At 46.0% G+C, this 26,586-nt stretch overlaps 1 protein-coding gene across 1 annotated transcript in view; it reads left to right on the forward strand.

Moving 5' to 3' along the window:
* LOC146789440 (transmembrane channel-like protein 2) overlaps positions 1 to 26,586 on the forward strand; it is a 566,730-nt gene that overhangs the window by 498,760 nt on the left and 41,384 nt on the right. Inside the window, exon 16 of the mRNA XM_085631099.1 lies at positions 131 to 256. Within this exon, the coding sequence (XP_085487225.1) occupies positions 131 to 256 (126 nt within the window). The remainder of the gene's footprint in view (positions 1 to 130; positions 257 to 26,586) is intronic.

Below are 26,586 nucleotides of genomic sequence, written 5' to 3' on the forward strand. Positions count from 1 at the left end.
TTTTGTCAATGGGAATGTAGTAATATTCTAACAATGCATGAAATGCTCAATTGCCAGTGCATTTTATCCCTGTTGATATTGAAAGAAACGTGTTCCCACAAAATGAAATATTGATGTTTTGTCTTATCAGCGAAAAGAACCGAATGTTTGATGTTATTGAAGAGACAATGGAGAAAGACTTCCCGCCATTTATCGGAAAGATCATCAGTTCTGCAGCAAATCCTGGTCTGATCATTCCAGCAATTCTGCTTATGGTGTAGGTTATTCGACTTCCATAATATAATAAACTCTTGAGATTCATTTGGTGTGTCACAAAAGGAAGGATTTCAATTACAATGTATCTTGATTTGTAATATGCAATTAAAAAATGCACATATGAATATAAAAGGAGACTTCATAGGATCTCATTTGATTAGTTGAGTGTTAGTAGCTCATTTCAAGTTAGTCGAGTGACCCCCATGACAGCCAGCTCACAATGACTCGGTGGACATCACCTCACTCACCTGGCATAGGACCCAATGACATACTGTGAGTCCTGCTTGACCGGGATCTTTTTAGCTAAAAATGCTCCCACCAGCATGGCGGGGGCACGTTTGCAAAAATTTCAAAGCCAGGCAGCTATTTTTTCATGGCTGCAGCACTACATATTTTTTTGTATTTTATAAAAAGGAACAAAGGAATCGATTTCTTTCTGAAATGTGAAAAAAATCAACCGCCTAGACATGAACAGAGTTTGAGCCCTGCTCGTGTGGGCCAATGATTTTTTTTTTAACACAAGCTTTATTGCATTTTCTATACACAGACATGCACCACCATATGGTAGTGACTAGAAGAGGACAACATCCAGTATAGCCATTGTGGTGGTGAAAGCAGGCGTTGTTCATGCTTACAATATAAATGAATCAAATAGTGAAAGAAGTTGAGTCGGCCATACATATGGTTATTGAAATGCATTCAATGCAAACTTCAAACAAAGGCAAACAACCCCATCCCTCCCCTTCCCCGAATCTGACATTGTCGCCATATTAATTCGTACATATATGTCATGCAAATGGGTAGTAACAGCGATATGAAGGTGTGGCTAATGGGAGCGTTGAGCCCATCTAGTCCTGGCATCGATGGTAGAGTGTGTCATAAGTACTAGTCTGTGCAATGAGACTTCATATAGGAGCACCATATAGGAGCACAATAGGGTGGTACAGGGACGTAAAGGGGATAGTGTTTCCAGGGTGAAGAAGTGATACTAATCTAGGAAGGACTGGACACCCCACAAAACAATACTCTTGGTAATAAAAATCAGTTGTCAGCAGTCTCCTGAGCGTTGAAGGATTCTAACAGTGCATCCCACTCAAATGCTATGGGTCGCATCGGCAAGCCACTGTTCTCTTGTCTACACAAGGCGTTGCTCGCTGCCATCCCCCATCACTCCACTTCCTCCCACCACTGGGAGACCAGGGGCGCAGCTGAGGTCTTCCAACGCCACATCAAGAGTCATTTAGCCAGTAAAAGCGCTAAATCTACACAGTGGGCCACTACTCTGGACACTTGGGGCTCGGATATAACCCTAAAATACCATGCTCCACTGTTTGCCTGTGTTCCAGCTCAGTCAGTTCCGATAAAGCAACACGGATATCTGCCCAGAAAGAAGATAGTGAGAGACAGGCCCATAACATATGCAGGAGTGCAGCGTCCAGAGCACCACAGCAGGGGCATGCAGGGGACACTGCGGGTAACATCAGTGGAATCTGTGCAGTGGGAGGTCGACGCGATGCAAGATGGAAAACTGAATACATTTGAAGTAGGAGTTGAAGAAGATTTTTGGGGTACTCGAGAAGAAAGGCCCAATCCTTATAATGTAGCTCTCGGCTAAGGTCCACTTCCCATTTGCTCCATAAGGGAGTTATGGAAACAGTCAGGTGTAAACAGAGCCTGGAGTATAGCCAATGAATCAGGTGACTTTCGTGACCCACAGTGTGTATTGCCTGTATGAATTTGTGAGTGACTGGTACGGCACCCAGTGTTAGAGCATAACATGAAATGCTGGCATGTGTTAAGAAAAGAGTTTCAGGCAGACCTCGAGTATGTGCAAAGTCTAAGTGATCAGAATAGTGTTGTCTGCAAAAAGTGCTCCAACTGTTGTAACTCCTCCCCACTCCCAGGGACGCAGCCTCCTTGCTGCAAGAATACCCAAAGAATTAGGGAGACCATGTAAGGGAATATTTGAGGCATAAAGTAGCCAGGGAACAGTGTTGTGCTGGGCTATCCTCCAGTATGCAAAGGCTACACGCAGCATGAGGGGACCGGAAAAGGGTAAAATGGAGTCTGTGCAGATCAAGTTATGCCATGTACCCTGGTCCAGCATGGTATTTGTGTAACCGATCTCCGTAAGTTTATGGCCAGCCAGCCAGTAGAAGAGATATTGCAGTTGTGCTGCCAAGCAGTATATTTAAAATCCTGGGTGCCCAACCCTCCTTTATCAGGTGGCAGCTGTAGTTTGGACAAGCTAACCCTACGTCGGCCACTTCCCCAGACCAAATTAATTAATAATGAGTTTAATAATTTTAAAATCCAGGCCCGTATAAGCAATGGAAAATTTGCAAAGCGGTAAAGCAGTCGGGGTAACTTAACCATCTTAGCAAGGTTCAGACAACTTGCCACCGATAGCGGTAAAGTAATCCAGAAATAAATTTGTGATTTACGAATGCGATCACTTTCAGGCAATTTCCTTTCAATAAATCCAGTGCCTCATAATATATCTGTATCCCTAAACAACAAAAAATCTGGGGTGCTACTTGAATGTTTACCTCACCTGAAGGTAGAAAAGGCCTATTATCAGTGCCCTCCGATGAAAAAGCTTAAGGATTTATCAATATCAAGGCGGAGGATTGAGAATTCCCCAAACATAGAGAACAATCGCTGGGAGATCTTTCATATAGAATATCATATCATTGGCATACAACGATATTGCATGTGTCTAGGGATCCCTCATCCCAGGGCTTCCTGCTAAATTTGTTGTACAAGGGATTCTAGCGCTAAAACAGAAAGTTAAGGTGACAGTGGACAGCTTTGTCTAGTGCCACAAAATAGAGGGTATGAAGAGGAGATATGTGGTACTGTCCGAGCACTCGCGGTAGGAGAGTTATATAGTAAGTGCACCCAGCGCTTGTAGGTGGGGTGAATATTACAAAGTTTGAGGATGGCAAACATAAAGTCCCAACCTAAGATATCAGAGGCCTCCCAGAGATCTAAAGAGAGGCAACCAGCCATCGGGTAGTGGCCACGTGCGGCATCCATGATCTGATGTAAGCGGCGTATGTTAAGTGAGGTGTTGTGGTGTGAAACAAAGTCGCACTGATCTGTGTGTAAGAGCTGTAGAAGTAGGGGAAGCAGCCGGCATTCCAGCACCTTGCCCATGATTCTAGTCAGTGTTGAGTAATGATAAAGGTCTATAGCAGGTCATGTCAGTCGTGGGCATAACTAGCTTTAAAAGAGAGTGAACCAATGCCTGTCTAGAAGTAAGGAGTAGGATGCCTTCTTCCAGGGAAGTGTAATAAAGTTGTTCCAGTTAAGGGGCCAGTCATAGGAAGGCCATCAGAGTTTGGTGTTTAATTACGGGCAAGTTCTTTAAAGGCCCCTCGAATTTCGCCAGGAGTGAGGGAGGTACCCAAGCCTCCTTATCCATAGCTGACAATTTGGGCAGTGCCAAATGTTCCAAAAAAGAGTGTGTGGCTGTTGGGCCATCGGGAGGCATTGTATAAGGTGGTCTAAATGTCATGAAATGCTGCATTAATCAGCAATTGGGTATTAACATGGGTGTGTTGAGGTTTATTATGGTAAGGATAGGTGTGGACGGGGGCGTAGGCCTAATCATGCAAGCTAGTAATGCGCTAGATTTGTCAGCCTCAGTGTTGGTCTTCTAGACATAGGCCCTGTCATCGATAATGTGCATGCACTAAAATAACTCAGCATATTCAATCCTGGCTCCTTGTAACTTTAGTGCATGTAACAGCATTTTCCACTGTAGCCTTTTCCAGGGGGTCTAGACTATTTTCGGCACTTGTAAGGTCGTAGAGGATGGGTTTGTGGGCTCCCACAACTGCTTTTATGGTTGCCCCTTGCACCACTACCTTGAATGCCTCCCACTCCACTAACAGGGAGGACGCCATGTTAGAGTTTTCCGTAAAATAGGTATCAATCGTATTGGCCATGGTCTCTTGAAACACCACATCTTCTGGGAACTGAGGCTGCAAGTGGCGGGTAGGTATAGGAACTGGCACCTGGCCCCATGATGGTGTGATTTCCAATGGGTTGTGATCTGACAGTGTTTTCCCTAGGAATGTTGCGTGGGTAACTTTGACCTGGAGAGAGGTGGTGCAAAGGATTCTATCTGGGAGTGCATGCAGCGTATGTGGAGGGAAATAAAATGAGTTTTTGCGCATAGCATCATTCTGACTGCATCATACATCGGACAGGGTCCACCCCTCAACCTGTTGCTGCAGGGCCTTGGCCTATCACACTGAACAAGCTCTCGGTAGAGGGGGTAGGAGAAGTCTGAATTAATATCCAATACCGCATTAATGCCCTCTCCTATGACCCAGGGATAATGTGCCCAGTTCACAAAGACTGTGAACAAGTGCACAAAAAAGACATCCTGTTCTGTGTTGGGGTCGTAAGCAGTACAGAGCACCACAGGTGCTTCATCCAAGGTACCCCTGAGAAAAACATATTGGCCATGCAAATCAATTATACTGTCTAAGGCTGTTAAGAGAATCCCTGTGTGCATCCATATTGCAGCACCCTGTGTGAAGGTAGTATAGGAGGTATGAAACAACTGACCCCTCCATTTCTTATGCAGTTTAAAGGTTTCAGGGGAAGTGAGATGCATCTCTTGCAAATAAACTGTGTGTGCCTGACGAGGGGGCAATTGAGCCAGTATTCTCTACCTTTTTTGCATGAACCCCATTCTCCTGATATTCCAAGAGATCACATTATATTTGTGCACGACAGCCAACATTGTGTAATATGAGTGAGTAATAGAATCCAAACATTTTCTAACATATGATAATACCATGGACCTAAACCACGGGTGACGATGTCATGTAACCGAATACAAACGCCCAATACAAGGTCCAGCGATGAACAATTGTTTCGACCTAAGACACGGAGCCCCGGAATCCAGTCCATGAAGGGTACTTCATACATGGAAGACAGCATATAAGGAGATAGGGACAATCTTCTAGGGTTCCCTATAATAATACTAGTGCAGCTGTGGAAGTAGTATATGTACACAGGTGTCCACCACTATATAGAGCACCAACGCTCCCACTCAGGGGGGGGATTCCATAATGTCATCAGTATTAGTCTCAAAAGGAGGTGACACCACAAGTCACTCATACCCAATGAGGTGCAGTCCCTCCAGACAACAGTAGTCATGAAATGTAGCCCAGGAGATCATTAGCAGTCTATGGGGTGACCAATGGGAACAGTGCCATGCTGACCCCGGAGTCTGAGGTGCTGCCCAGTGACGAGCTGATACTGGTGTGCGGCCTGGTGTCCAGAACAGAAGTTGCTGGTATAATTTCAGCTCTGTGACTCTCCAGAGCCTGCTGCGGAGATGGAGTCACACTCACCTGTGAACAAGGGAGAAGCCCTTAGCATTGTTTCTCGGGTGGTCGTTGGTCAAGCGTGCGACCGACACCATAGCTGGATGTCATCCGCCTGACTATTAGTCGGCAGTTCTACTCACAGTATTAGAATGTGACCACTTTATGGGCGGTTGGAAACATCCATTTTTCTATTGCAGCTTGTGCAGCGGCCTGAAAAGGGCCAGAGCACAAGCTGCAATAGAAAAATAGATGTTTTCAAACATCCCTGCAACGTGTGGCAAGCACAGCATGATGCAGGCATGTTTAGGGGGTACCACAGGTTCGTCCCAGGCCCCATAGAGGAGGACCAGGGGGAAAGAGGGCCCTGCTAGGGGCCCCCAAAGTCACTTTCTGCCTGCCTTTTTATCACGGTCGGAAAGCCATGAAGGGCAGGCGGAAAGCGACATTGTAATCCCGATGATGGAGCCTAGGCTGGCTCCACTGCCATTTTGGGATTTCAATTCCGCCCACTGCCTCAACAGGCTCCGTGAGTCCATCAGAAGTGGAGCGTAATTCCCCCACAGGTTTCCGTCCGACCACCAGTCTCATAATACTGAGGTCGGACCGAAACCTATGATGGCGGGCAGAAAGCCTCAGTCGAGCTGTTGGGTGGCTTGCCGCCCGACATCATAATGAGGGCCAAGGTTGGGGGTCATGCAATAATAGAAAAATGTCAGCAGAGACTGAAGTCACTATTGTATACAAAAGGAGAGCACACTAAAGTGTAGGTGTGGTATACAGAGAAGAACTCTCACTCGTGATGTTTAAAAATGCATTTTTTCTGCAAGCCAAAATAGTGCCCTTTGCGTCATCTATATTAATACAACATGAAATGCGCATGACAAATATTACAATACCTTTAAATGCCTTTGCTTTAGAAGAAAGGTCATGTTTTTAACTACAAGTGTTCATAGAGATACAAGAGGGTTCATTTTTATGAGGGATATCCCAAGAATAATAACAATTACAGGGCGAACGACCTTTACAACGCGGTCATTACACCGCGATACATTTGCATCGCGGTCATTACAACGCAAGTCGTTACAACGACTTGCGCTGGATGGCGCTCTACACTAAGGAATAGTATGATTTACTATTCCAACACCTTCCCTACTGTTACACACACTGGAGTTGGAATAGTAAATCACACTATTCCTGAGTCCAGCGCCTCTAGCGCAAGTATTTGTAACGACTTGCGTTGTAATAACAGCGATGTAAATCTAAATGATCACGTTGTATCGTCACATATCCCAATTACAGGGTAGCTTTGAAAGTTTTGCTTCATAATTTAAACGACAGTCCACTTCAGTGGCAGCTCCTCAGCTAAGGCGGAGAAGTGTCCCCCCACTGCTCAAAAGGAAAAATTAAATTATAATAACATAACATTATTATCATTTTATTTTTCCTATTGCAGTCAGTGGTGGGCGGGGCTGGCCAGAGCTGGGGGAGGAGTGGTTTGCTGTTGTGCCGTCCAAATAGTCATGTGCATTTTGCATGTTCCCCATCATGCTGCATTTAACAGCCTGGTGAGGAACATGTACAGGCTCCCTGTCCCCGTCTGAGTGCCGAACCACAGTGCTCAGACCAGTCACAATGCTGCATTGCAGCTTTGTGATTGGCTCAGGGGTGTCTGTGTGCCCAGGTGCTTCCTGCTGCCGTGCAGGACTGCAGACAGGAACAAGGAAGATGAAGAGGATGAGGACAGAGGGGAGGCGTCTATCGGCCGTTCCAGGTAAGTCCTTTTTTTTAAATTCCCTCCCACCCATCCCTCGCCGCCCCACCACCTCCACCCGGTAGCAGCCGCTAGTGGACCACATTTTCCATAGAAAGTTCATAACAATGGAACTCAGTAAGTCAGACAAATATTCAAAATCAAACTTTGATTATTATTGTGGAGCACTCAATTATGAGAATGTTTCTTATTGCTACATTCTTTTCAATCAATGGGTGTGAAGGGTTTTTAAATTACACACTATCCAAAATAGCCACTGCTGCCCCATTTCCAATCTACAAATTTATGCCAAGTTAGCCATTGTTCCACATTGTCAGATCAGTTGTACATGGATATAGTAACTTGAGCAAAAACATGCATCTTTATTTCTTTAAACCGAGGTCTTTTACCTTCAGACGGGCTGCATACCCCAGAGTGATGAATGGCAAAACTTAAAAACATGTGTATACACACATGCACACCCACAAGCACACACACACACGTACATCCCACAGAGACAGTTCCCACTGTATATTTTTAGTTACAAAACAAAAGGCAAGTGTTGAAAAAGTAAAAGCGCTTTAACAGTCACCTTTTAAAATGAGCACATGGAGGAGCTGCTATGGCAAATATCTAACAGCCACGGACGACACAGTGAGGTCCCACACACACCTAATCATAGATCCATACCCACCGGGTCATAGATTCATACCCACCGCGTAAAAAGGCATGAAACCCATGGCAGCAGAAAAAGTCTATTGTTTGTGGGCAGCAGAAGGCCCTTGGGTCTTACTGTGTCACTGTGGGTCCCTTGGCTAATCCTTGTTGCCCCAGCTCCTGGGCCTATCCTCTTCTTCTGGGTTTGGGCCCCTTGCCCACTGCTTAGGGTTAAAGGTGAATCTGCGTGGCTCGGTGCACCCAATTCACAGCAGGACTAATGCCTACGCGAGGTCAGCAGTTACAGGTCTCATTCCTGGGAGTGGAAAAAGTGGAAACCAGCAAAGTCAAGCCGCTTGGGCACTATCATAGGAGGGGTGCTTGTTATTACAGTAACCATGCAAGAAGCTCAGCATTTTGTACAGTTTTCATAATTTCTCATAAGGCTCCCACACAAATGATTAACTGGTTCATGTATGGAGCCCACCTCTCCACTATAGTGGCTCTTTTTAATAGGCATTGTTCTTCCTCTACATCAGCACACATTTACTTATTATTATTTTTAGATTTCATTCTGCTGGTGAGATGGCAGAATTAATTAGAAATTCCATGTTACATAAGTAATGCAGAATTTCTATGTTACTCCAATTTTGTCAGTGGAATTAAAAATTCCACCCACCCCTAGTTGTGTGGCCAGACCCTGCAGCCAATACCCCACTGCATGGGGCCAAAACCCATGCACAGCCAGGGGATTGGATGCAAGTTTCCCGAGAGGGTTGAGTTCATGCTCAACTTTGAATATGACCAAATAAAACACATAAAATCATGAAACAAGCCAAACGTTAAAGTGATTGTATAGTTAGGTAAGTTAAAAAGATCTTTCCTTATTCTTAATAAACCCCAGAAATTCAGTGAAAAAACCTGGGTTAAAATGTAGTTATAATTAGATGTTGAAATAAGAAAAGAACTAATGTTTAAAATGGAAAACACTGACATTTGCATATTATAGTTGAGTGAACTAACTATAACGTGCGATGCGTCGAAAACAGCATATATTTCAGGATTAATCTAGTATGTGTCGAGAACAGCATATATTTCTGGATTAAGCTAGTATACTATGTTAATGAATGTAAATCAGGTTGTTAATTCTTTGGTTCATCTATATCCCTATTTCCCCATGCATCATTCAATGAGATTCCAGCCACTAGCCCCAATCTCTGCCCACAAAGGTCTGACTGTATGTCATACTCGTTTTACCTCATGTTCCAATTAAGATCTGAGATATCTCCATCTGTTACATCCTCAGTCCAATGCTATTGAGAATGCTATCTCTGTACCTATATCAGTGACTGTGAGGTGTGTCTGTCTTCAGTTACAGTAAGAAAGAAAGAGTGAAAAGCCTACCACCAGCTTTTACCTGTGGTACTCTACTCTGTTTGAGTTGGAAGCTTTTGTTCTTTCTGATATGTCTGGGGAGTGGGTGTGGGCATTTGAAAGCCATGACCTTTCTCGCTACTGTTTCACTCATTTTATCCTGATATCATTGCAATAGACAACCACTCTAAGAGTAGCGAGCTGGGAATGTTCTGCGGTCAAATTCCAATGCAGTAGAAATAAAAGACTCAATTTTCCCATACATATTGTTGCAGGTGTCTAGCATGGTGCACACTGCTGCATATAGAAAGTTTTATTTATAAAAGCACTGGGTTGCTATCTCTGTTCTCTAAAAAGAAAAACACTTGATTATACCCACAACCTAATCTGGAGAGAAAGGTCATCTGGCATCCCCGAAATCTATGATTTATTCTTCCCTCTAGTTCCGTGTCTGCACTGATCCTGTGACCCGACTTGTTGGAAATTTGGTTTCAGGTTGGCAGGGGCATGCACCCTGTCCAAGCAGGAACCACAATCCTAGTCAGGGTAAATCAGATATGTACTCTAAATTAACCTGTGCTCACCCCCTGGTAGCTTGTACAGAGCAGTCATGCTTAACTTAGGAGGCAAAGAGTAAAGTATTTGTGCAACACTTCAAACAGTAACACAGTGAAAACACCACAAAAAGATACCACACCTAGTTAGAGAAATAGATATTAATTTATGGAACAAAACAAGATTAAAACAACAAAAATCCAGTAAGTAAAACTGGAGTTATTCATTTCTAAAGAATATATTGAAATGAAGTGCCTAAAAGTGTCAAGTTGGGCAATCTGGTTGCGCTAGACTGGGTTAAATACAAAAGTTCAGGCCGATCATGATGGAGTGAGGGTCAGTTACAGGGACCAGCCTTAGCCTGCTGAAACAGTACCTCGATCAGGAATTACAACTTATGAGATGTAATAAGAAATCCCCAATGTTGACCTTAGAGAGGGTTAGGCCTCAAAGTAGTGAAACATGGATTTGGGAGTGTTTCACTATCAGGACATGTAACACTTAAGGGTACATGTCCTACCTTTTAGAACATAACACCCTGCTCTATGTGCTACGTAGGGCCTACCGTAGGGGTTACTAATAAAAGGAGAGCTTAAGGCTTGGTGAGAGGTTTTAAATGGTAAATTGACATGGCTATAAAGCTGCATACACAGGCTCTGTAGTTGCTGGCCTGAGATGTTTTTAAAGGGCTACGTAAGTGGGTGGCACAAAGAACTAAAGAACGATGATGGATTCAACCCAGATCTGTTACTGGGGGTGAGTGTCTGAAAAGTTTCAGCACTCCGACCATCATCTCCTTGTGTTTGTTTTGTTCGTCCTAAGTTGGCAGGGTATGTCCAGACATGGGTCCCTTGCTCACTTTGCCACTGGATTCAAGCTAACCTGGCTGATGAGTGCTGTTAGCCCAAAACCAATCCCAGGATGCTTGTTTCTGGTCCAGGGAAGACATGGCTTGGCAGTTCGGGCTGGACTGTTGTAATGAATGTGCTTTTCACTAAAAGGACACACCCAAACCCTGCACTCCTACCTGGGCAGCAAATTTACCACTGCACCTTATTAATAATACGCGTTTGCACAGCACTCCCACTCTGGAGGCAAAAAGACAAATTCAGGCGCTTTTTAAAATAACACACACAAGTTTATTAATGCAATGTTTTAAAAAGGTAGGCCGAATATATCAGTAAATGCAGATTTCCAAATGCCAATTAACTACAATAAACATTTAGAATAAAATTCAATATATTTACAGATAGCAAAGAGTGTAAAATATATACAGAAAGCAAAGAGTAGAAAATATATCCAGAAATGGTAAGGAACACCTCACCGACTGAATTTGCAACATCCTGCCAACTCAAGCTTTGGGAAGCTCGTCAAAAGCCCAGGAAGGAGTTTCAGTCAGGACTCAAGCTCCATCACCTCCACAGCAATATGTCTATTCTGTGGTGAACTTCCACCTGGCCCACGAAAGCTCCCAGCTTTAATACCATTATTCAACGTGGGACGAAGCTTCTAGAAAACCCTGCCCCTTTCTCATTGGAAAAACCGTGCTGGCTAGTACCAGTCTGTGTCAAAGCCAAGACGGTGGCTGACCAAGCCCCCGTATTTTGACCCCAAGACAGAGTTGTACATTCCACAGATAATATCCAGTTCACTCTGTGAGGAGCGAAAAACAAGTGAGGATCCAAAAGACCTTGAATGTGAATCGCAGGCCCTGCTTTCAATGCAGAAGCAAGGTAAAATCAGAGAACAAGAAGGCATGAGGCCATGCCAAAGCCAATAGTAAGCACCTATAATTCTCATCCACACAACTTGCAAGCACCACTGTGTACACAGAAAAGGTTGAAGCAAGGTCAAGTCAGAAAGCAAGATGACATGAGGCCATATCAAACCCAACAGTAAGAACTCATAATTCTCACCAATGTACAACACCAAGCACATAAGTGCACCACCACCCACAACACTGAACCTCGAGACCAAAAAGTACATTCTACAGCTCTCTCTCTCTCCCACGCCTTCAAATGCACATCCTACATGCTCTGCTCTTGGCAAGACTGTTCCACTCCATGACAGCTCCCGCTGAAAGATAGAAAGATTACAGGACAGAAGGGAAGCACGCATATGCAGGACCATCCTACATTAAGGCTATGGCAAAATAACTAACTAAAGTCAGTAAAATGGTGGTAGTCGGAGGTCATCATAGGGTGCCAAACCACAAAAGTGGCTCTTTATTACAATTGTTCCCATAAGGCACAGGGTCAAGACTGATTTGCATATTGCTGTGTCTGGACTGGGGTGGTAAATTGAGCTAAAGAACGATGAAGGATTCAACCCAGATCTGTGACTGCGGGTTAATGTCTGAAAAGTTTCAGAGCTCCGTCCATCATCTCCTTGTGTTTGCTTTGTTCGCCCTAAGTTGGCAGGGTATGCCCAGACGTGGGTACCTTGCTAACTTTGCCACTGGATTCAAGCTAGCCTGGCTGATGATGGCTGTTAGCCCGAAACCGGTCCCAGGGTACTTGTTTCCGGTCCAGGGAAGACATGGCTTGGCAGTTCGGGCTGGACTGTTCCCATGAGGCACAGGGTCAAGACTGATTTTCATTTAGCTGTGTCTGGACTGGGGTGGTGAAATGAGCTAAAGAACGATGGTAGATTCAACCCCGATCTGTGACTGGGGGTGAGTGTCTGAAAAGTTTCAGTGCCCCATCCATCATCTCCTTGTGTTTGCTTTGCTCGCCCTAAGTTGGCAGGGTATGTCCAGACATGGGTCCCTTGCTCCCTTTGCCACTGGATTCAAGCTAGTCTGGATGATGAGGGTTGTTTGCCCGAAACCGGTCTCAGGATGCTTATTCCGGTCCAGGGAAGACATGGCTTGGCAGTTCAGGCTGGACTGTCCCCATGAGGTACAGGGTCAAGACTGATTTGCATATAGCTGTGTCTGGACTGGGGTGGTAAATTGAGCTAAAGAACAATGAAGCATTCAACCCAGATCTGTGACTGCGGGTTAGTGTCTGAAAAGTTTCAGAGCTCCGTCCATCATCTCCTTGTGTTTGCTTTGTTCGCCCTAAGTTGGCAGGGAATCCCCAGATGTGGGTACCTTGCTAACTTTGCCACTGGATTCAAGCTAGCCTGGCTGATGATGGCTGTAAGTCCGAAACCGGTCCCAGGGTACTTGTTTCCGGTCCAGGGAAGACATGGCTTGGCAGTTCGGGCTGGACTGTTCCCATGAGGCACAGGGTCAAGACTGAAGTGCATATAGTTGTGTCTGGACTCGGGTGGTGAATTGAGCTCAAGAACGATGATGGATTCAACCCAGATCTGTGACTGGGGGTGAGTGTGTGAAAAGTTTCAGCGCTCCATCCATCATATCCTTGTGTTTGCTTTGTTCTCCCTAAGTTGACAGGGTATGCCCAGACATGGGTCCCTTGCTCACTTTGCCACTGGATTCAAGCTAGCCTGGCTGATGAGAGCTGTTAGCCTGAAACCGGTCCCAGGATGCTTGTTTCCGGTCCAAGGAAGACATGGCTTGGCAGTTTGGGCTGGACTGTTCCCATGAGGCACAGGGAAAAGACTGATTTTCATTTAGCTGTGTCTGGACTGGGGTGGTGAAATGAGCTAAAGAACGATGGTGGATTCAACCCTGATCTGTGACTGGGGGTGAGTGTCTGAAAAGTTTCAGTGCTCCATCCATCATCTCCTTGTGTTTGCTTTGTTCGCCCTAAGTTGGCAGGGTATGTCCAGACATGGGTCCCTTGCTCACTTTGCCACTGGATTCAAGCTAGTCTGGATGATGAGGGTTGTTAGCCCGAAACCAGTCTCAGGATGCTTATTCCGGTCCAGGGAAGACATGGCTTGGCAGTTCAGGCTGGACTGTCCCCATGAGGTACAGTGTCAAGACTGGTTTGCATATAGCTGTGTCTGGACTGGGGTGGTAAATTGAGCTAAAGAACGATGAAGGATTCAACCCAGATCTGTGACTGTGGGTTAGTGTCTGAAAAGTTTCAGAGCTCCGTCGATCATCTCCTTGTGTTTGCTTTGTTCGCCCTAAGTTGGCAGGGTATGCCCAGATGCGGGTACCTTGCTAACTTTGCACAGTGGATTCAAGCTAGCCTGGCTGATGATGGCTGTTAGCCCGAAACCGGTCTCACGATGCTTGTTTCCGGTCCAGGGAAGACATGGCTTGGCAGTTCAGGCTGGACTGTCCCCATGAGGTACAGTGTCAAGACTGGTTTGCATATAGCTGTGTCTGGACTGGGGTGGTAAATTGAGCTAAAGAACGATGAAGGATTCAACCCAGATCTGTGACTGCGGGTTAGTGTCTGAAAAGTTTCAGAGCTCCGTCGATCATCTCCTTGTGTTTGCTTTGTTCGCCCTAAGTTGGCAGGGTATGCCCAGATGTGGGTACCTTGCTAACTTTGCACGGTGGATTCAAGCTAGCCTGGCTGATGATGGCTGTTAGCCCGAAACCGGTCCCAGGATGCTTGTTTCCGGTCCAGGGAAGGCATGGCTTGGCAGTTCGGGCTGGACTGTTCCCATGAGGCACAGGGTCAAGACTGATTTGCATATAGCTGTGTCTTGACTCGGGTGGTGAATTGAACTAAAGAACGATGATGGATTCAACCCAGATCTGTGACTGGGGGTGAGTGTCCGATAAGTTTCAGTACTCCGTCCATCATCTCCCTGTGTTTGCTTTGTTCACCCTAAGTTGGTAGGGTATGCCCATACGTCGGTCCCTTGCTCACTTTGCACACTGGTTTCAAGCTAGCCTGGCTGATGAGGGCTGTTAGCCCGAAACCGGTCCCAGGATGCTTGTTTCCGGTCCAAGGAAGACATGGCTTGGCAGTTCGGGCTGGACTGTTCCCATGAGGCACAGGGTCAAGAATGTTTTGCATATAGCTATGTCTGGACTGGGGTGGTGAAGTGAGCTAAAGAACGATGATGAATTCAACCCAGATCTGTGACTGGGGGTAAGTGTCTGAAAAGTTTCAGCGCTCCGTCCATCATCTCCTTGTGTTTGCTTTGTTCATCCTAAGTTGGCAGGGTATGCCCAGACGTCGATCCCTTGCTCACTTTGCCACTGGATTTAAGCTAGCCTTGCTGATGAGGGCTGTTAGCCCGAAACCGGTCCCAGGATGCTTGTTTCCGGTCCACGGAAGGCATGGCTTGGCAGTTCGGGCTGGACTGTTCCCATGAGGCACAAGGTCAAGACTGATTTGCATATAGTTGTGTCTTGACTCGGGTGGTGAATTGAACTAAAGAACGATGATGGATTCAACCCAGATCTGTGACTGGGGTGAATGTCTGAAAAGTTTCAGCACTCCGTCCATCATCTCCTTGTGTTTGCTTTGTTCGCCCTAAGTTGGCAGGATATGCCCAGACGTGGGTCCCTTGCTCGCTTTGCCACTGGATTCAAGCTAGCCTGGCTGATGAGGGCTGTTAGCCCGAAACCGGTCCCAGGATGCTTGTTTCCGGTCCAGGGAAGGCATGGCTTGGCAGTTCGGGCTGGACTGTTCCCATGAGGCACAGGGTCAAGATTGATTTGCATATAGTTGTGTCTTGACTCGGGTGGTGAATTGAACTAAAGAACGATGATGGATTCAAGCCAGATCTGTGACTGGGGTGAGTGTCTGAAAAGTTTCAGCACTCCGTCCATCATCTCCTTGTGTTTGCTTTGTTCGCCCTAAGTTGGCAGGGTATGCCCAGACGTGGGTCCCTTGCTCGCTTTGCCACTGGATTCAAGGTAGCCTGGCTGATGAGGGCTGTTAGCTCGAAACCGGTCCCAGGATGCTTGTTTCCGGTCCAAGGAAGACATGGCTTGGCAGTTCGGGCTGGACTGTTCCCATGAGGTACAGGGTCAACACTGATTTTCATATAGCTGTGTCTGGACTGGGGTGGTGAAGTGAGCTAAAGAACGATGATGGATTTAACCCAGATCTGTGACTGGGGGTAAGTGTCTGAAAAGTTTCAGTACACCGTCCATCATCTCCCTGTGTTTGCTTTGTTCACCCTAAGTTGGCAGGGTATGCCCAGACGTGGGTCCCTTGCTCACTTTGCCACTGGTTTCAAGCTAGCCTGGCTGATGAGGGCTGTTAGGCCAAAACCTGTCCCAGGATGCTTTTTTCCAGTCCAGGGAGGACATGGCTTGGCAGTTCGGGCTGGACTGTTCCCATGAGGCACAGGGTCAAGAATGATTTGCATATAGCTGTGACTAGACTGGGGAGGTGAAGTGAGCTAAAGAACGATGATGGATTCAACCCAGATCTGTGACTGGGGTGAGTGTCTGAAAAGTTTCAGCACTCCGTCCATCATCTCCTTGTGTTTGCTTTGTTCGCCCTAAGTTGGCAGGGTATGCCCAGACGTGGGTCCCTTGCTCGCTTTGCTACTGGATTCAAGCTAGCCTGGCTGATGAGGGCTGTTAGCCCGAAACCGGTCCCAGGATGCTTGTTTCCGGTCCAGGGAAGGCATGGCTTGGCAGTTCAGGCTGGACTGTTCCCATGAGGCACAGGGTCAAGACTGATTTGCATATAGTTGTGTCTTGACTCGGGTGGTGAATTGAACTAAAGAACGACGATGGATTCAAGCCAGATCTGTGACTGGGGTGAGTGTCTGAAAAGTTTCAGCACTCCGTCCATCATCTCCTTGTGTTTGCTTTGTTCGCCCTAAGTTGGCAGGGTATGCCCAGACGTGGGTCCCTTGCTCGCTTTGCCACTGGATTCAAGGTAGCCTGGCTGATGAGGGCTGTTAGCTCGAAACCAGTCCCAGAATGCTTGTTTCTGGTCCAGGGAAGACATGGCTTTGCAGTTCGGGCTGGACTGTTCCCAAGAGGTACAGGGTCAACACTGATTTTCATATAGCTGTGTCTGGACTGGGGTGGTGAAGTGAGCTAAAGAACGATGATGGATTTAACCCAGGTCTGTGACTGGGGGTCAGTGTCCGATAAGTTTCAGTACTCCGTCCATCATCTCCCTGTGTTTGCTTTGTTCACCCTAAGTTGGCAGGGTATGCCCAGACGTGGGTCCCTTGCTCACTTTGCCACTGGTTTCAAGCTAGCCTGGCTGATGAGGGCTGTTAGACCAAAACCTGTCCCAGGATGCTTTTTTTCAGTCCAGGGAGGACATGGCTTGGCAGTTCGGGCTGGACTGTTCCCATGAGGCACAGGGTCAAGAATGATTTGCATATAGCTGTGTCTGGACTGGGGTGGTGAAGTGAGCTAAATAACGATGATGAATTCAACCCAGATCTGTGACTGGGGGTTAGTGTCTGAAAAGTTTCAGCGCTCCGTCCATCATCTCCTTGTGTTTGCTTTGTTCATCCTAAGTTGGCAGGGTATGCCCAGACGTGGGTCCCTTGCTCGCTTTGCCACTGGATTCAAGCTAGCCTGGCTGATGAGGGCTGTTAGCCCGAAACCGGTCCCAGGATGCTTGTTTCCGGTCCAGGGAAAGCATGGCTTGGCAGTTCGGGCTGGACTGTTCCCGTGAGGCACAGGGTCAAGACTGATTTGCATATAGTTGTGTCTTGACTCGGGTGGTGAATTGAACTAAAGAACGATGATGGATTCAAGCCAGATCTGTGACTGGGGTGAGTGTCTGAAAAGTTTCAGCACTCCGTCCATCATCTCCTTGTGTTTGCTTTGTTCGCCCTAAGTTGGCAGAGTATGCCCAGACGTGGGTCCCTTGCTCGCTTTGCCACTGGATTCAAGGTAGCCTGGCTGATGAGGGCTGTTATCTCGAAACCGGTCCCAGAATGCTTGTTTCTCGTCCAGGGAAGACATGGCTTTGCAGTTGGGGCTGGACTGTTCCCATGAGGTACAGGGTCAACACTGATTTTCATATAGCTGTGTCTGGACTGGGGTGGTGAAGTGAGCTAAAGAACGATGATGGATTCAACCCAGGTCTGTGACTGGGGGTGAGTGTCCGATAAGTTTCAGTACTCCGTCCATCATCTCCCTGTGTTTGCTTTGTTCACCCTAAGTTGGCAGGGTATGCCCAGACGTGGGTCCCTTGCTCACTTTGCCACTGGTTTCAAGCTAGCCTGGCTGATGAGGGCTGTTAGCCCAAAACCGGTCCCAGGATGCTTTTTTCCAGTCCAGGGAGGACATGGCTTGGCAGTTCGGGCTGGACTGTTCCCATGAGGCACAGGGTCAAGAATGATTTGCATATAGCTGTGTCTGGACTGGGGTGGTGAAGTGAGCTAAATAACGATGATGAATTCAACCCAGATCTGTGACTGGGGGTTAGTGTCTGAAAAGTTTCCGCGCTCCGTCCATCATCTCCTTGTGTTTGCTTTGTTCATCCTAAGTTGGCAGGGTATGCCCAGACGTGGATGCCTTGCTCACTTTGCCACTGGATTTAAGCTAGCCTGGCTGATGAGGGCTGTTAGCCCGAAACCGGTCCCAGGATGCTTGTTTCCGGTCCAGGGAAGGCATGGCTTGGCAGTTCGGGCTGGACTGTACCCATGAGGCACAGGGTCAAGACTGATTTGCATATATTTGTGTTTTGACTCGGGTGGTGAATTGAGCTAAATAAAGATGATGGATTCAACCCAGATCTGTGACTGGGGGTGAGTGTCTGAAAAGTTTCAGCACTCCGTCCATCATCTCCTTGTGTTTGCTTTGTTCGCCCTAAGTTGGCAGGGTATGCCCAGACGTGGGTCCCTTGCTCGCATTGCCACTGGATTCGAGCTAGCCTGGCTGATGAGGGCTGTTAGCTCGAAACCGGTCCCAGGATGCTTGTTTCTGGTCCAGGGAAGACATGGCTTAGCAGTTCAGGTTGGACTGTTCCCATGAGGTACAGGGTCCAGACTGATTTGCATATAGCTGTGTCTGGACTGGAGTGGTGACGTGAGCTAAAGAACGATGATGAATTCAACCCAGATCAGTGACTGGGGGTTAGTGTCTCAAAAGTTTCAGCGCTCCGTACATCATCTCCTTGTGTTTGCTTTGTTCATCCTAAGTTGGCAGGGTATGCCCAGACGTGGGCCCCTTGCTCACTTTGCCACTGGATTTAAGCTAGCCTGGCTGATGAGGGCTGTTAGCCCGAAACTGGTCACAGGATGCTTGTTTCCGGTCCAAGACATGGCTTGGCAGTTTGGGCTGGACTGTTCCCATGAGGCACAGGGTCAACACTGATTTTCATATAACTGTGTCTGGACTGGGGTGATAAAGTGAGCTAAAGAACGATGATGGATTAAACCCATATCTGTGACTGGGGGTGAGTGTCTGAAAAGTTTCAGTGCTCCGTCCATCATCTCCTTGTGTTTGCTTTGTTCGCCCTAAGTTGGCAGGGTATGTCCAGACGTGGGTCCCTTGCACACTTTGCCTCCGGATTCAAGCTAGCCTGGATGATGACGGCTGTCAGCCCGTAACCAGTTTCAGGATGCTTGTTCCAGTCCAGGGAAGACATGGCTTGGCAGTTCAGGCTGGACTGTTCCCATGAGGTACATGGTCAAGACTGATTTGCATATAGCTGTGGCTGGAATGGGGTGTTAAATTGAGCTAAAGAACGATGAATGATTAAACCCAGATCTGTGTCTGCGGGTTAGTGTCTGAAAAGTTTCAGAGCTCCGTCCATCATCTCCTTGTGTTTGCTTTGTTCGCCCTAAGTTGGCAGGGTATGCCAGACATGGGTACCTTGCTTAAGCTAGCCTGGCTGATGATGGCTGTTAGCCCGAAACCAGTCCCAGGATGCTTGTTTCCGGTCCAGAGAAGACATGGCTTTGCAGTTCGGGCTGGACTGTTCCCCTGAGGCACAGGGTCATGACTGATTTTCATATAGCTGTGTCTGGACTGGGGTGGTGAAGTGAGCTAAAGAACGATGATGAATTCAACCCAGGTCTGTGACTGGGAGTGAGTGTCCAATAAGTTTCAGCCTCCACATCCAATGTCATCAGGAGGTTTATTTCTTCACTTCTGGTGGTGTTAGAGATGAGATTCAGAACGTCTCTCGTGTCTTGTAGGTATGAGGGGATCTTTTTCACCAAGGATTGTAATAACCAGTCACAGAATTTGCTCAGTGGTTCCAATAGTGAGCCTATCCTGGACACTATCGGGTGTCCTGGGGGGTTATCACCCCCTTGTGTATCTTTGGAAGGGTATAGAAGGCTGGAGTGCATGGTTCCAGATTTACCAGGAAGTCAACTTCATTCTTTGTGATCCATCCTTGTGCTTCTGCAGAGGTCACAATCGATTTGATTTTGGTTAGAAGTCTTCCCGTTGGGTCTTTGTTGATTTTGTTGTAGTGTCTCTCCTGTGCCAGCTGTCGAAGGCATTCCTGATTGTAGTCGTAGGTGTCCATAAGGACTATAGCACCTCCCTTATCTGCCGGTTTGATGGTCAGAATAGTATCCTCGGACAAACTTTTGATAGCTAGTCTCTCAACTGTGGGTAGGTTGTTAAAGTGTTGCTTGGTGTCAATACTGTCTACCTCCTTGATGACTGCCTGCTCAAAAGTGAGTATCTCATGAGGGGTCATTTGGTCTAGAGGGGTACATTTTGATGGTGTCCGTAGACCAGTGTCAGATTGTTCTTGGTAGTCTTTGTCCATGAAGTATGCTTTTAGTCGTAGTTTGCGAAAGAAGTCATGTAATTCCTTATGTATTTGGAACCGATCCAAATGTGGTGTGGGGACAAAGCCCAATCCACGGTTCTGGACTCTCATTTCGATGGGGGTCAGGTGTCTCTTAGAGAGGTTAACCTCTAGATTTTGTTGTTTTTCTTGCTCCGTAGTTCGATCCGTTCCTGTTATTGTGGAGCTGGTTGGTCTTGCCACTGGACCTGTTTTGGAGTCCCATTTCGTCTTCTGCCTCTTCCCCTGCCCTGACCTCACCCTAAAAAAGGCTGCTGGTTCTGATTGTAGTGGTACATAGGTGGGGGGGCATGATACATAGGGTTCCAAGGTGGTTGTTGTTCAAAGAAAGGAGTTACTGGGTATCCATACATGGGTGGTGGTTGAGGTCCCCAGTTCTTTTTGTAGTTGGAGCGACTGTCATTGCTGGAATTGCTGCTGCTTGAGTCTTGGCGTGGTCTATTATCCGATGAACCCCCATCCGAGGATTCGTCTCCGCTTGGTATTTGATAGTCTTCTTGGATGTATGGGTATACCTTCTCTTTATCACATTTTTTGATGTCTTTTTGTAATTTGGAGATCTTCTGTCGCATCAGGTGGTTTTTGTGGTCGTCCATCTCGGCATTTATTTCCGCTAACCTACTCTTGTAGGCGGTGATGTTAACTGTTGTTTTTAGATTATTCTCAGCTGTCGTGATCTCAATGAGTAGTTTGTCAGCGAGGCGTTTGGCAGCATTAATGATTAAGATGAGCCAGTCCCTTGTGCATTTCCACGCCACCAGGGACCATTCTCTTCTAAAGCCGATGTCTTCCAAGAACAATCTTGGGGCATTGGTTACTAGAAGTCCATTAGGGGCTATGTTTGTCCGTAAATATTCAGTCATCATAGCACCATGAAGTGCTATCTTTGTCTGAAGTTTCTTCTGGTTGGTTATAGAGTTCCTAATTTCAGTAGTGCTGCAAGATGGATTGCCTCCATCTGAGTGTAATATGGAGGGTGCACGAAGAATCTCTGACACCATGTCGTCGGAGAAGCTTAATCCCTGATTATCCATGTGCACAAGGGTGTGGTTAGGATATTGAGGGAAAAAGCAGACTTGTGTGAAATGGAACTAGATGGTTTATGCAATGCGTATGAGTCCTAAGACGTATTGATGTCCCTCGGCAAAGATGCCGTGCATGAACATATGATCAATAGGGGGGGGACTGAAGAGCTAATATTTAAAGAGGTCCTGTACCCATGCTCCTCAATGTACATATGCAAGACACTGTGGGTGGACAGTTCCTCTGTTATGGCATTTGTGTGAAAGATGTCACTGTATGCCAGAAGTGTTTGTCGCTGGGAAATCTGATTTTCAGATCATAATGCCCTCACACACCTGTTTAGGGTGTCATGCTTCATCATAGGGCACTCCTCGTTGGACCAGCGCCGCAATGCCCAACGGGCCTGGTGGCTGCTTTGGCGGAGTTCTTTTGATCTGAGATCACCGTATGTGAAGGGTGTTTTTGGGCGGTTGGTGCTATGTGTATGATAACGTGAGTGGGTGATTTTAAAATAGGCTCGTAACACGAAACATGTCGACCTTATAAAACCCACTTGCCACCTAGGTACCTTATGTCCTGCTGTTGGCACCACTGCTTTTACTTAGACCCAGTTCTAGCATTGAATTAAAATATTTTTAGACCTGGAGCCTATTTTAAAATCACCCACTCACGTTATCATACACATAGCACCAACTGCCCAAAAACACCCTTCACATACGGCGATCTCAGATCAAAAGAACTCCACCAAAGCAGCCACCAGGCCCGTTGGACATTGCAGCGCTGGTCCGACGAGGAGCGCCCTATGATGAAGCATGACACCCTAAACAGGTGTGTGAGGGCATTATGATCTGAAAATCAGATCTCCCAGCGACAAACACTTCTGGCATACAGTGACATCTTTCACACAAATGCCATAACAGAGGAACTGTCCACCCACAGTGTCTTGCATATGTACATTGAGGAGCACGGGTACAGGACTTCTTTAAATATTAGCTCTTCAGTCCCCCCAATTGATTATATGTCCAGTCCAGGCAGGACATGGTTTGGCAGTTCGGGCTGGACTGTTCCCATGATGCACAGGGTTAAGACAGATAAGCATATAGCTGTGTCGGGACTGGGGTGGTGAAGAGAGCTAAAAAACAATTATGGATTCAACACAGATCTCTGACTGGGGGTGAGTGTCTGAAAAGTTTCAGCACTCAGTCCATCATCTCCTTGTGTTTGCAGGCACTCTAGTAGCCTTTACTCTACAAGCTCTGGGCACATATAATGCACTTTACTAGGGACTTATATGTAAATTAAATAGGCCAATTGTGGATAAACCAGTGTCACCATCTTTAGGGGAGTAAGCACTTGCACTTGAGCACTGGTTACCAGTGATAAAGTGCCCAGAGTCCTACAACCAACAGAAACAGTTCAGCAAAAAGTGAGGCAAACTGATAAAAGGTTTATGGGAAGACTACCCTAAGGCTGACAGGTCTAACAGTGCTTGATGGACACCTATGTAGAGTTGTGAATACCAGTAGGAAAGAAGCACTTCTTATTGTGCCTGTGAATCAATTGTGACTTTTAAAAGAGCATACTCTTGCCAAAAGTCCTTGGTATGATTTGGATGTCCCAAACGGTTGACATTTTCCATGTCTACACCAGGTGCATACTGCAGGTTCTTGCAGCCCCTTCACACATGAGACCCCAAACCCTCCAGGGGCCCTCAAACCTTCAAATAAAGCCACCCATTGAGCTCAAGGCTAATGAATATCTGGGGGATTCAGCAGGGGTGGCCATCATTTTGCTCTATGCCACTGCTCTACACAATGTGGAAACATAAATGGAACTTGCAGTGGGAGAATTAAGGCAAATTAAAAATGCTAGTATGATTCTCCTGGAAAAAGACTTTCTCAATGGATAGATCTGGAACCAATGGCTCGCCCTTCCAAAAGGTAAGATAAGGTAGTCGCTTTAGGGCAGCAGCTACTAGTGGTGCGAAAGTACTAAAATACACAGACAATAGCCTTTTAACAGTGTATGGGGAGCACTCCAGCATGCAAAATACATATTTTTATATTGAGCAATGTTAATCCTTAGACTGTTGCTATCTAGAGCTTTAGTACATACACTCTATCACATAGAAACACTAATCACAGTGATTTACAATCCATTGTGCGGAGACAGGTTTTAGATACTGAAAGACCTCACAAGAGAAGCAGAGCAGTTGACCTTGGAGTTAGTTTATGGGGAGATACCTTCAAATAATTCTTGGTTAGTGGAAAGAATGAGAATTCACAAAAAATAGAGGAGAGGTGTTCTTCTCAAAACTTTGTAATATTTTATTTCTGATTCTAATGGAGATCCATCGAACATGCTGAGCCCCATTTCAGTTGGATTTGAATCAATATAACCCGCAAATACTTCAGAGATTGTTAATTTCACATAGCAAGGCATGAAGCATTGTATGTATACATTCAAAGTTATCTACAATTTGTAAATTTTTACTACTGACGTTAAAGAATTGACAGTCTATTCACACGTATTATGACACTGAATGAAGAAAGAGACTGATATGATCACATGGCGTGAATGTGACCCTGACTGATGCCATTCATTACTTTCAGACCAGCGGGGATTCATGGATCCATTTCTCATATTAATATCTTCAAAGTAAGTGCTACCTCGTCCTCTTTGAATCTTTGCAGACTACTATGATTGTTATTATCTTAATAGCTACACATATTACAAAGCTAAGATATTAGAGTTAATAGACATTAGTACGCAACACATACATACACATTGTACGCTAGTTGAGAATTCACAAAAAGTAATTCGAAAACATACTTCAGTATTTGACACCTGTGTACACTCTTCCAAGAGTGCGGAATATTTGGTAACATGAAAACTTAATAATAAGTTGTAACTGTGGGTGTAGACAGGGAGGTGGGCCCAATTTGAGGAACATCTTCTCTAAATTGGGCGAGCCATGAGACTAAATGGAATAGATTAAAGCAATCGATGCTCTCAATGGTAATCTCACCCCGGCCAACTCCATAAAATCATTAGGAATCACCCTAGACCCTAAACTGGACATGGACAGACACAACAAGAACTCCGCAAAGAGTGCCTTCCTCAATCTGAAGCTTCTCAACAAAATAAAACCCTTCATCCCACCCAAAGACCTCAAACAAGCCACCCAATTCCAGCCTCGACTATGGAAATGCTATCCTCACTGGTGCAGCGAAATCTCACCTAGCCCCCCTCAAAACTACTCTGAACGCAGCAGCCAGAATGGTCACCGGAGTCAGGAAATGTGAGCACATTGCACCTGCACTCAAAGAACTAAAATGGCTCCCAGTATAGATGCGTGCCAGCTTCAGAACTGCCTGTTTCACGCACAAAGTCGTCCACACAGTGAAACCGGAATACCTGGCTTCCAAACTCAAAAAGGCCGGCCAGACAAGGTACCTCAGGAGCTCCAACTCCCTACTGCTCATCCCTATGAAAACACACGAACAAAAAACTGCCACACAATCCTTCGCTAGAAACGCACCCAAAATCTGGAACTCCATCCCAGCACACATTAGGACTATCCCGTCCTTTGTAAAATGTAAAAAAACTTCTAAAAGACCTCTTCCTCAACCGTGCCATCCCGAACAGTTAACCCTTGGGCACTTGCCAACTTTCTGCATCACCATGCCACTTTGCCACCATCATCTACCTCCTCCAAGTGCCCCTACACCCCTCCCTGATACACCCTCCCTGTACATGGTCCCGCTCAAGACAGGGTGGGAGGCTCCCAGGACTGCCTTACCTCATTTGTCGCACCACACGCCGGGACTTTATGAACCAATATGTATACCTATGCCTTATTTTGGGACTCCTGCATTATAATCTGTTGTAAAGCGCTCCGATACCATTGGGTCTGGCCAGTGCTATATAAAACTCCTAAAATAAAATAAAAATAAAATAACTAAACAATGAGCGGCACATGACAGATAGTGCAAATCGCCTCGCACATCTACAAAGTGCACACGAGCCTCCATACGCAGAGGCTTAACCCAAAACTGCTGAAGTAGCAGTACGGGCCAGTCAGGCATAATTTCACCCTCACCCAGCCTTAAAGTAAGTTACACATTACACCAGGCACTCATAGAAACTGCATTTAAAATACTCTAAAACCACTTCAAGCTGGAAATAAAAATTTAAAGACAAAATGAAAAAATTTAAATAAAAAGGTAAATGAAACATCAGTAGACCAATACCCACAGTCAGAGCAATAACTACATCTATAGACTGGAGGGTTGTGAAAAACAAATACTTAACAAATATATGTAAACAACCAACTTGAGTTGACTTCTCAAATGAGCTGCACATCTGCCTGTTGCATCAAAGTGGAAGCAGAGTGTTCAGCTAATGGTGAAATGTGGAATATGTGTGTGTTCACATTTAACATCACGATGCACCATTGTCTGTGTTAGCATGATGCAGCAGGCATACATGACTATTTGATGCAACAGGCACGCATGGCTAATTGAAGATCTAGGATGAATGACCATGTAGTGCATGAACAGTCCAACTTCTGTCTTTGATTTTAGGTTGCCATTGTGATGAATGTGTGTAATGTACTGCTTGCCCCTATAATGTGCGAGGAATGTTACACTTACTGCGCGTATACCTTCATCTACTTGGATTAACATTCCAAACAATGTTAATTTGCGGATCAGGCACGTTAGGGGTTCACAAGTATGTGTGCTATGCCCAGTGACTTCCCAATGCATCAAGGTCAGCTATAGACATTTGTTTTGTAACCCGTTTTTGTCTAGTTTCACATCTTACATTTAATAAATAATTTGGAAAGGCTACTTTTAGAAAGTTACCTTTTTGCTGCCTAAAGCCTCTGGAGGTTCATTTGCATGAGATCCAACTGTTACCTGGCAGCTATATAGCCCCCTTGATGAGATGTAAAAACTGCTCCTGGGGCAGGACAAATGCCTTGGTTGTGGGGAGGTGTGTCTGTGGCAGGATGACCATTTGGGCTGTGCCCAGGAAC

The sequence above is a fragment of the Triturus cristatus genome, chromosome 10 (genome assembly GCF_964204655.1).
Source record: "Triturus cristatus chromosome 10, aTriCri1.1, whole genome shotgun sequence".
NCBI classification, from domain to species: Eukaryota; Metazoa; Chordata; class Amphibia; order Caudata; family Salamandridae; genus Triturus; species Triturus cristatus.